The sequence below is a fragment of the Vipera berus genome (genome assembly GCF_964194415.1).
Source record: "Vipera berus genome assembly, chromosome: 2".
Classification (NCBI taxonomy): Eukaryota; Metazoa; Chordata; class Lepidosauria; order Squamata; family Viperidae; genus Vipera; species Vipera berus.
The window spans coordinates 15,766,866-15,778,956 of NC_138203.1; the positions used below are offsets into that span (position 1 = coordinate 15,766,866).

Sequence of the window (12,091 nt, forward strand, 5' to 3'; positions counted from 1 at the left end):
CGAAGAGGAACGCCCGCCCCCACCCCCTCGCGCGCGCGGGAGGGCTGGGCTAGATGGATGGGTGGGTGGGTGGGTGGGTGGGAGGGAGGGAGGCGAGGCGCGAGCGCAACTCTGGACAGCTCCCGCTAGCCCAGCAGAAGACGGAAGGGCAGGCGAGGGCTCGGACATGGCGAGGAGGCAGCCGCGGCGTTGGCCAGGCTGAGGCGCGGCAAGGCCGGGGGCTTCCTTTCCCCCCACCCCGCGGGTACAGCTGAGAGGCCTTAGAGCGACCCCCAACCCCCACCCCCACCCCCTCCCTGCGCGCCCCGGCCGTCAGCCAAGAGGCGGCAAGAGCCTTGATCGGTGGGCTGGAAAGGAGCCGCCGCCACCGCAACAGCAGCAGCAGCCGCCGCCACCGCCACCGGGCGCCCGGAGCGCTCTCTTCCCCGCCTCCGCCCAGCACACCCCTGGAGCCACGGCCGCCGCCGCCGCCGCCGCCACCTCGCCCCATGGACTGAATGAAGGCTGCCTGCACCCCCTATCGATGCCTCACCAAAGAGCTGGAGAGCTGCGCCATGAACCCAGAGCTGACAATGGAGAGCCTGGGGCCCTTGCACGGGCCGGCCGGCCCTGAGCAGGAGTTGATGGGCAGCCCCAGCCCGCACCACCACCCGCCGGGCAGGAGCGCCGGCCCGCTCCGGGTTCATCCGCCGCCGCCAGGCCCGCCGCCTTCCCACCAGGAGCTGGCCTCCGCCTCTTCGCGTTCGGCCATGGTGAGCAGCATGGCTTCCTTGCTGGACGGGGCAGGGGACTACCGGCCGGAGCTCTCCATCCCTCTGCACCACGCCATGAGCATGCCCTGCGACTCCTCGCCGCCCGGCCTGGGCATGGCCAGCACCTACACCACGCTGACGCCGCTCCAGCCCTTGCCGCCCATCTCCACCGTCTCGGACAAGTTCCACCACCCGCACGCCCACCACCATCACCACCATCCGCACGCCCACCACCCGCACGCCCACCACCCCCACCAGCACCAGCGCCTCTCGGGCAACGTCAGCGGCAGCTTCACCCTGATGCGCGACGAGCGGGGTCTCCCGGCCATGAACAACCTCTACGGGCCCTACAAAGAGATGGCCGGGATGGGCCAGAGCCTCTCGCCGCTGGGCAACGGCTTGGGCTCACTCCACAACCCCCAGCAGGGTCTCCACAACTACGGGCCGACGGGTCCCGAGAAGATGCTGAGCCCCAACTTTGAGGCCCACCCGGCCATGCTGACCCGGAGCGAGCAGCACCTCTCGCGGGGCCTAGCCACCCCGCCGGCCCCCATGATGGCTCACCTGAACGGGATGCACCACCCCGGCGGCCACCCGCAGTCCCACGGGCCCGTCTTGGCCTCCAGCCGGGAGAGGCCGCCTTCCTCCTCGAGCGGCCAGGTCAGCAACTCGGGCCAGCTGGAGGAGATCAACACCAAAGAAGTGGCGCAAAGAATCACCGCCGAGCTGAAGCGCTACAGCATCCCCCAGGCCATCTTCGCCCAACGGGTGCTGTGCCGTTCTCAGGGGACCCTTTCAGACCTTCTAAGGAACCCTAAACCTTGGAGTAAACTGAAATCGGGCAGGGAGACCTTCCGAAGAATGTGGAAATGGCTGCAGGAACCCGAGTTCCAGAGAATGTCAGCCTTAAGACTGGCGGGTAAGTGGCTCGCCTGGGGGGGCGAAAGAGCTCCCAAATTTCCAGAGGTGGCTCTCGAGGGGAGGGGAGGCTTGTGTTCACCTGCCTGCGAACTGGCAAGGAAAAGTGCCCTAGACGTGCGGAAGGGCGACTTGACTTCTCCTTCTAAGAGCGCCCGGGCGAGCGTTTGAACTTGGCTGGGTATCCTATGACCCTTGTCTCGCGGTTTCCGCTGGGGATGCTAACAAGACAACGCCTTGGTCGCTCCCCGCTTCACACGCCTTCCCTTTCAGCTGCCTCCGACCTGGGCTTAGAGCCTGGCGCTTCTGTGGTTCTGGAGGGTGACCCCTTCTCTTCCTCCAGATCCCTGGGGTTTAAACCTTCGAGCAGCCGTCGTCAGAAGGCTAACCTCTTCTGGAGGAGCGAGGGTTGCGTTGGGTCAAAGGCGTGTGTGTGTGTGTGTGTGTGTGTGCATTGTCCCAATACTCTCTCTGTAAACTTCTTGAAGAAGGAGTGGGGTTGGTTTCTTTCCTCTCCTCTCCTCTCCTCGTAGGGCGAAGGTACGTCTGCTTGTGCTTTAAAAAGGAGCGCGCTTTTCTCGGCGGCGCCTTCCTAGCCTTTGCGCTCCGTTCAGCAATGAGTGTTTATGTGTGTACCGTTAGACACGCTTCACCTGGGCTGAAAATTAAGGCAGCGTTTCGCAAGATTAACGGGGGCGTCTGTGATTATGCGGATGTAGATTTTCTCCGACGACTCCCTTTCCTCTTTGTCTCAATTATTTCCGCGTATCATTTCAAAGTCGCCGAGGAGGGGGGTTGGTGAATCAATTAAAATTCACGAACGGGTTGTGAAAAATGAGGCGTTGAGTGTTTAAGCCACCAAATAAAATGCTCGAGGGGAAGGGCTTTGGGGGGGAAAGGGGGGGAAAGGAGGGGGGGAGGAAGAAACGAGCGCTATTTTCTGCAGAACAGATTGGATATATTCGAAACGGAGGAGGCGAAGAACGCGAGAACAATCATTTGTGTTGTGGGTACGCTATATATTGTTCTTTTGATGTGTGCCGAGTTGTTTGCCAGCACCCTCTAGCGGCCGCGGTGGGAAGTCGCCTCTCTTTCTATTGTTCTAACTCGGCAAGAGGTTTCGATCGTTTGCCAACCGCTACTGTATGTATGTCTGTCGCGAAAAATACCACCGTAACCCGTTTCGGACAGGGAAGGGTCCGTTTGGAGAAAGAGTAACGTGGCGAGGCTTACGGGGACGCGGAGATCGGCAGTCTTCCTCGCTGTAGCGTTGGAAGGTCTTAAAGCTGTTGAGACCCCGCACAAAAACGCGTGATTTCAAATAAGGAGCCTTGCAAAAACTAGGACGCCGTTCATTCTTTGGCCTCTCGCCTGGTTTGGAACAATACAAATAAAAAACAAAAATAAAAACAATGTGAATGTAATAAACGGGGGAGGGAGGGCGCAAGAATGCACAACCGACATAAACCTGTAATTCTTCCAGCGCCTCGTCTTGCTAAGAGGGTCGCCTGTGTCAAACGCAGCGCGCTGCCTTCTAAATCCGAGGCGATCTTTTGTTTATAAGCTGCAGAGCGAGGCCATCCAGGAATGTTTACAAATGTATTTAAGAAAAAGCGGGGGAGGGGGGAAATCCCGCCTATTTCTGACAATTGCTTCATTCACCTGTGTTTGATGGATTCTGGCCTGTAGCAATTAATCGTTGGCTGGTATTGATTAGTGTGGGGGAGGGGAGAGAAAGCCAGCCAGCGGCTTCCAACGATGCCTTTCGCTGAAAGGAGCTGAGCTCCTAAATCTTTTTTTTTTCCGCCTTCCGTCCTCATCCTACCCCCCCCCCGCCCCCTTCCCTAATTATCTCTTGTACATATTTAGAGGCGCTTGCATCCCCCGGCTGCCTTGCTTGTCTTTCCAGGCCTTGCAAAGCCTGCCCCGGAGGGAGGGAGAGAGGGAGAGAGGGAAAGAAAGAGGGGAGTTTTATCTGGCACGTCTGCCAGTGATTTATTATTAATTAGCATTCCTGCTCGTTTAATTACGAGCCCAGTAGCTCGCTTGTGGGAAACTCACGCTGGTGGTGGGGAGATGCAAACGCTGAGTTTGGCTGTGCTGTGAGCTTGAGCGTTAAGAGGGAGATGTGGCTAGATAGGCGTCCTTTGTTCGTGTGTGTGTGTGTGTGTTTGTGTGTGTGTGTACGCTTGTCACCCATTTCCTAACAAGACAGTTTGGAAATACCGGGCGTCCACAGATGAGCTCCTGCCTCTCTCTCTCTCTCCCCTCCCCTCCTCTTTACTTCCTCCCCCCCCTTTCCGCTTTCTCATTCGGTCTTAGCGATGATAATTAACGTGAGAAATGTCTGAAATGCATATCGACCAGACTTCTACGCGGTGTTATCAGCAAGCCTAATACAAGCGCGAGGACCAGAAAGTCGACCCTTTCCCCCCCCCGTTTATGGTCAGTTCCTCGCTCTCGGGTTAACGCCTGGTCTTCCGCTCTGGTGCTAGCCGCAGGGAGGGAGGTGAAGGATGCCCAGATTTTTTATCTCTCAGAATGCTACAAATAAGTGAAATGTAGTCTATTCCTTGTTGGGATTCCTCCAGCATTCCTGTTTGGAAGCCAGTGTCTTCGGGTGGGAGCTGAAAAGAAATCCTTTCGGTTTGCTTTTTCGGAAGACTTGACCTTCAAACGGCCTTATTCTAGAATAGGCTGAAGAAAAGCCGGGGGCGGGGGAGGAGAGAGGACTGGATCATACTTCAGGGATGGCTTCAGGGCAACTCTTGGGAGCTGCGAGGTGTGGTACCCTGGGGTAAGCGCCGCGGAACAGCTCCATTTCCCGCGGAGGGTTGTGTCTGTCGGCTGTCATGGGAGGCGAAAGTAGGAAGGTTGAAATAATATCAGGGATTCCCACTAGCACTAGTTTGGGTAATGAAACGTCTGCAAGAAAGGTCAGAGAGCACCGAAGACCCCTCATTTCAACTCTGATCAAAAATATTCTCCTTTATTCATCACCACTTTGTCTGCTGGACCAAATATCTGGGCTCAGAGACGGTTTGCGGGCTCAGGGACGATTTGATTTTTTTTTACCGCTGCAATTCAACTCGTGCTGTTTGTTTCCTAGAAGACGTGGCAGCCCTTCCTTAATCGACTGGTGAGGGCCAAGACGTCCACTCCACCCGGTTTGTGGATGCGGCGCCTTAGCCTCGGCTCACTTGTTGCGAAGCAGCTTGGTTCCGTTCAGAGGACCCACGCTGTCCAGTTCAGGGTTGCCACCCTGAGGGCAGAATCTTCCTTGGCGCCCCCTTTCCTACCTAAGTCAATACGAGATTTAGACCCCTTTACTATTCATGGCCCGGAAAACGGGAAAGTCCGGGAAGACCCCCAACTGCTGAAATCACCCTTTGAACGGATGAGGTTTTCTACCCCGAATGCAAAGCCCTCTGCCATCTGATGGTTTCAGATCTTTGGACCAGATGGTGGGGTCCCTTTCCTCCACATCTGCTCCATTTTTCCACCCGGGTTTTCCCCCCCCACCCCACCCCCACGTAGAGAAATTTGCAGAACTGATACAGGGAGTAAATAAATAGCGCCCGTCTGAATATAGTCTCTGCGAAGACCAGCAAAACAGAGAGGAGAAGCTGCGGGGGGGGGGAGGGGGAGAGGTGAAGGAACAAAAAACCCCCTTTTATCAATTATTCAAAGAATTCGCGGTGATTTCTGGTGAGCTGGGCCGAAGAGAGAATAATCGGGGGGGGGAGAGGGAATAGATTGGGGGTGCTCAGCAAGCTGGACCCGTGGCAGTTCCAGCAGCCGAAAGATGGCAGTGGCTGATCTCCAACCTTGAGGACATCCCCCAACTTTGGGGTCGGTCCATTTCCACGCCGCTTCGTCGGGATGGGGGCAAGGTTGCGGGACTGATGGGTTGGAGCGCCTGGTTGAAGAAGGAAGCCTTGCTTTCCCTTCCTCTTCTTCTTCGCTCCTGCCTCCCCCCTCCCCCCCCGGCCTTTCCTGGAGCCATTAAAAATGCATATTCGAGCCCCACAGGGCGAGAAGAGTCGCTTAGATGGGGTTGGTTTCTTTTCATATTTAATGTCGATTTAGGCTCTGCGCCCTGATAGCAACTGCTTTTTTTTAAGGGGGTGGGAGCGTCTGGTAGGTGTCATTTTAACAACAAAACAACAACAAAAATATAGTGCAGCTTTATACCCGACATGTAGGAGAGTGAATGGCGGTGGTGAAAGGTCCCTGGAGCCTCCAGTCTCTCTGAGAAAAGGCCAGTTAATTGTTTTCACCTTTGCGATAAATTACACTTATGCAAAACTAGCCCGCCGGTCTCTTTCCCCCCCCCACTGCCCCCCCTACCCTTCCAGGTCCTCCCTTACCCACCCACTCCCTAAAGTTAACGATTTCCAATTAGGAGAAACATCACAAGGAGAGCGAGAAGGCCGGGAGAGAGAAAGAGGGCCCCGATAAGCACAGTATGTGCAGATTATGTGCCCTATAAGGTAATAAGGTAAGGGCAAAACCTTTCTCCCTTATCCCCAACTTTGCGAATGGTTAGGAATACGAAAAGAGCCCCTGAGCTGGAGTCCCACACTTCTTAACACATAAACGCGCGAGACCCACCCACCCACCCACCCACCCCCCCACTGCCGGACCCGCGCTGATGATCAAGGAGTGGCAGCCTTCTTGGCAAGAACAACGGACAATACTGGCGCCCTTGAGGAGATCTGGAGTAGATTTATTTATTTATTTATTTATTTTATTTATTTGATTTGTATACCGCCCTTCTCCCTAAGGACTCAGGGCGGTGAACAGTGACATAAATAACAGAATGGACAAATATAGATATTGAAAACAAATTAAACCCTAATTTTGCCCAAATGCAGAAGATAGTTACCTTAATCAACACCCGGGGAGGGGGGGGTGCCTCAATTATCGCCCCTTCATTAACCTTCCAGCCACCCACCCCTTCTCCCTCGAAGGAGGTTGCGGAGCGGGCAGACAGGCTCTCCTCTTCCACGGGGCAATTCCTGGGCATCGGGTGGGCTCTTAAACCACAGACGAAACCCCTCCACCCCTCCACCCACCCCCCCCCCCCGCCGTTTGACGCCTGCAACCGCAGCCAAAGCGCTCGCCGCTTCGCCTCCCAGCTTGCAAATCCGCGTGCGCTTCTCACCTTCCGTGAGGTTTACGCTTTATAATTTCCTTTTGCCCTAGTTTTGCTCATGGACTGCTCAACCTGTAGTCTCTCTCTATATGTAGACGGATGAGATCAGTTAATAATGCATAGCACAGTTACGGTTTCAATTAAGCACGTTTAAGTCCCATTGATTGCGAGGGGAGGATTGAAAGGCAGGCTTCAGTCTTCCCCATTGAAATCAATAGGACCTGAAAGTAAAGAATAACTGGACTGTGTCTGGCTTTGTTTATAGCATTTGTTCTACTGAAAGCCTGAGAGTAACCCTCTAATTGGCTTCTTTGGGGCGATTGTATTATAATATCTGCACCGTGTTGCAATCTAACACCATCAGAACATCCAGGGTCCTTCAGACACAAATGCAGCAAAGTGTTAGACTGAAGTCTTTTTTTTTTTTTTTTGCTGTCTGCCACTGAACGCAAAGGGCAGCTGGCGATAGCATGTGTGAATACTCCTTAAGACACCTACAGATCTGTTTGTATACAGGGACCAATTAGTGAAATGATATCTTGTGGGAACCTTTGTTGACCGTCCATTTTTGCAAAGCAGTCTGGTACCCTTACATATTCATTTCCCTGGAGTTTCGGCAGAAGAAGCTATCAAAAATGTCATTTTAAGAAGGACTGCAAAACAGGCTTCCTTTGCTAAGGCTAATCTGAAAGCTACCACCAGAATCTAGATTTAGTGTTTATCTTCCAGTTGCTGTTCAATGACACTTTAAAAAAAACAAAGTCACAGAAGTGTTCCTTAATTAAGGTTTAAAGCTAAAGCACTTCTTTTCTACCTATTTCTCTAATGGCCACAATCCAATAAAACGTTAAGCTGACCTAGATAAATTCAACAGTGTCTTTAGAAACAAAGTTTTAACCAAGTTCTCCCTCTTGGTCTCTGTTAGGCCTGCAACGCTGAGTTCATTTTATCTGAATCATTGCTTGATTAAAAAGGGGACCTTAAACTGTCCAAGGTAAAGAATTCTGTATCTGCTTAGTGAAGGAACAGTTGATTATATATGTGCAAGATCTCCAGAGTACAGATGTGTATCTATTCCCAAACCCATTTCCCTGTGGTCCCTTCATAGAAATCATTGCACATACTGCATAGGTGACGGATCTCAAATTGTTCTTCATGCATTTTTCAGACTCTCATAACCATTTTTAATGTACATAATCCAAATATAATGAGAGAGAGAGAGAACTACCTACTTATGTCTTTACAACGCTATCAGTAATGTTTTTAGAATGCTGCATAGAAAGTCTCTCAATGCCCACATCAAAAAGTCTTGATAACCATACTATTCAGTAATATATTTTTGCCTTTGTGTCAAGGTGTGGAACCTTAATTTCTTTTCATCATAGAAAGTATTTCCCATTGTATTCATGTATGTTACAGATTACACTAACACAAACAGCCAAAAAATGCTTGATGATTCTGCCAGAATTGGAAAAGAGTTCTTAACAAATAGATCAGGTTGTTCTCCGAATGTTTGCCATATTTGTGAACATTATTTGCCAATATACCATCTAAGCTAATGGATGACACAGATTCATTGCCATCTGTAGTCTAATATTAATACCTGTTGTAACTACCTTTTGTTCATGGTCCAATGAGGGAAAAATATTTTAGTAGATCAGCAGCTGCCTTTGGACAGATTGACTGAATACATTAAATCAATGTGCACATTACCCAAAACTCTTTACAGATATTTTTGATTTCTTGGAGACTGTGAAGAAACAAAAGCTACCACTTACTATAAAAATGGACATAGCTCCAGAAATCTTAATGCTTAGGCTGAAGACCAAGATGGTGTAACTTCAAATCCTCACCTAGATGTAAAGTGACAGCAAGAATAAAACAACCTAACACCTGAAAACATTTTACCTGCTTTATGCTCCATGGTCCAGCATCTGCTTCCCAAAAGTATTGATTTTATGGTAGGGCCTAATCTTTCCTTATCATTACCTGATCCAATAATTCACTGGTATCAGAAACAGCCTGGCACAGAGAAATAAACAGATGTACCTTTAACTTTCAGTCACACTATAAAAATTACCCATTAACAATTAAATATCTGGGATCTAATGAAAAAAAGCACATATTTGTTGGGTGTGAACGGGTTTGTTTGTTTTTGTTAACAAATCTAATGCTGAATCTGATGAAAATTTGCCAATTTTTTCATAGCAGAGTTTGCTTTACTGATGCCAGTGTGAAGTTATTTAAATGTGCCTTCTTTCATAGTCATACAGTGTATTTTCTTCTTAGAAATGTACATTATTCATGACATAATTAATACAAAATAATAGCACCAGCACAAACTTTAACCTTCATAACTTGTATTTGTAAAAATGACTGCAAATGGGAGGACCTTGGTTATCCAATAGGTTGTCTCCATCATAGCCAATCAGAAACAAGTTATAAAAATAAGTACCTAAAGACAGCAGAATAAAAGAGATAGAACTTGAGAAAATCACAAAATACAAAGACCTGCAAATAGAAATAGAACTACTGTGGCAAAAGAAAGCAAGGGTAGTGCCAGCAATAACAGGCACGTTGGGTGCAATCCCAAAATATCTGAGCATCACTTGAACACCATCGGCATTGATAAATCATATCAGTCAATTGCAAATGAAGCTGTACTTGGAACAGCTTACATCCTGTGACAATATTTCTAAAATCATCAAACAACAACACCTGCTTATCTCAGGTTCTTGGGGAAAAATTGATAGATGGATAAAAAAGGTTAAATCCAGTCTAAACATTGGCTGATGGAGCAACCCACCAAAAAATAACAATAGTAATAATTATCCGGTCTTGCTTCTAATTCCCAGCAACTGACACTCAAAGATGTTCTACAGCAGGGGTCATCAAACTTGGCCCTTTTATGACTCGTGGAGAGGAATTCTGGGAGTTGAAGTCATAAAAGGGCCAAGTTTGAAGACTCCTGTTCTACAGCTACAGTAACCACTGATAACCTCTTCTTACAGGAAGACAACTTTGCAATATTATATGATTCAGTTCCACATGCTAAAATAATTGGAAACAAGGGCTTAATTCCTTTTCCCCAAGTCAATTTCCTCCTTTGGGCTTGTTTCGGATTCTGAGCAATTCTTCTAATTATGGCGGGGAGGGGCATAGGGAAGATGGAAACTGGAAAATGATTTAATACAGGCTTCCAAGGAAAGCTGCTGCTTGAATGAGGGTCAGAGGTCAACAGCTGAGCATCCGTGTATATGCAGATGCTCCCCAGTGCACACTCTGGGTATAAAAGAGCCCTGTAAACAGCACAGTGTGGCTTCTGCTTTCTTCAAAATTATCTACTGAATTAGGTGTTTGGCAAGAATGTCTAGTGGTCAAAATCAGCTTCGCTTGGATGTATTTGAGTGGGGATGACCATGCTTAAGGATGCCACATTGTGCATGCCAATCCATTACCTCAATAGGAAACATCATTCATCGAAATAATTCCATGCAATTTTCAGGAAGACTTAAGGATTTCTGTGATATTGTTTCTGCATATGTGCACAGGCTGATTTGTCTCAACTCTGGGGGGGCGGGGAGGTTAAATTCTTAACTCTGTTTCTCAGCCTCCTATGTGTGCTGTTGTTATGTTTTCTTTACCCAGTCCTAGAAATTGTCTCAACTCAGACTTCTGAGAAGAGTTTGGAAAGAGAAGTGGTATCTAAAGGCCAAAGTGAGGAACTTTTGAAACTGTTAACCTTGTCCAGGTCTCAGTTTTTGTTTTTTTTTTTTGTTTTGCCAGTGGAGGGGGGGGGAAGAGAGATTGGCTAATGATTAAATCCGAGCAAACATGCCCAGGTCTGAGTTGCAATAGTGACTTTAATCTGTGTCAGTGGCATCTGCGTAACTCCCATGTCAAGATAAAAGGTCTACTTATGAACCTTCACTAGCTTCTGTCCTGTGTATTTTCTCCTCCTCCCCTGTCTGGGATTTTCTCAGGCCCTCAATCAGTGTTTCTCCAATCAACTTGGAGAACTAATTGGTTGGGGGATTCTGGGAGCTGGACTCCACACATCTTAAGTTGCTGTGCTTAAGAAAAGTGCTGTAAATGCACTAATCGGTAAATGCACTAATAAGCTCCTAAGGCAGGGGTTAGGTATTGCAAATAGAGCCCTTGACACACATCTCTCTCTCTCTCTCTCTCTCTCTCTCTCTCTCTCTCTCTCTCTCTCTCTCTCTCTCTCTCACTCACACACACACACCACAGGAGAGATGGCAGTCGCAAGGGGGCTTCTACTAGCCCTTGGACTGCATCCTTATGCTGCTATTTTTGGCCACACCCTGCAGATGCCCCTGCTTCCAGGGAAAGACAATAATGTAATTAATGAAATAATAAAAGACAAACATGCCTGCAAGGCCCGATTGATTTCCCCCCCCAGAGATACTTCCCCCCCACACCCCACACCCCCACACCTCCGGTGGCTTAAAACTCTCTGAGCTAAATTAGTGAGAAGTAGACTGAACTGGCAATCTCGTTCTTTCTGATTCTTCCAGGCTGCTCAAAACCGAAGCACCATTAGCCAAAAGCAAACGAGCCGCTGTTTATTAGCCCAATGTCTGCCGCCACCCTTGAGCTGTTTGGGGATAAGGCTACCACCTTTAGCGCGGGGCTACAAATGCCGGCGCCTGCTTTCTCCGCGGAAAGTTCTAGCTATGAACCGAACTTTTTTCATTATTATTAATTATTATTATTATTATTATTATTATTATTATTATTATTATTATTATTATTATTATTATTATTATTATTATTATTAATTTTATTTGTATACCGCCCTTCTCCCAAAGGACTCAGGGCGGTGAACAGGGCAATACATATTAAAAAACAAGATACAAAAATTAAAAACGATTAAACAAATGCCCATGAATAAGTTAAAACACATTAAAACATAGATTAAAACAGATTAATAAAACCCAACCCCATTATTATTATTATTATTATTATTATTATTATTATTATTATTATTATTATTATTATTATTATTATTATTATTATTATTATTATTATTATTATTATTATTATTATTATTCCTCCTTAAGTAACACCAGCTGCCTGCAATTAGTGCAGGTTCGCATCCCACCAGGCTCAAGGTTGACTCAGCCTTCTATCCTTCCGAGGTAGGTAAAATGAGGACCCAGATTGTTGGGGGCAATTAAGCTGACTTTGTAATAATGCCGCTTGGGGTGTGTGAAAGCCCTAATAAGCAGGCATATACATA

The 12,091-nt window shown here is 48.4% G+C and overlaps 1 protein-coding gene across 1 annotated transcript in view; it reads left to right on the top strand.

Moving 5' to 3' along the window:
- Positions 1-497: 497 nt before the first annotated feature.
- The window catches only part of ONECUT2 (one cut homeobox 2), a gene marked incomplete at both ends in the record, with an annotated part of 56,098 nt that continues 44,504 nt past the window's right edge, over positions 498-12,091 (top strand). Inside the window, one exon of the mRNA XM_081316215.1 lies at positions 498-1,671. Coding sequence (XP_081172341.1) covers positions 498-1,671 — 1,174 coding nt within the window. The remainder of the gene's footprint in view (positions 1,672-12,091) is intronic.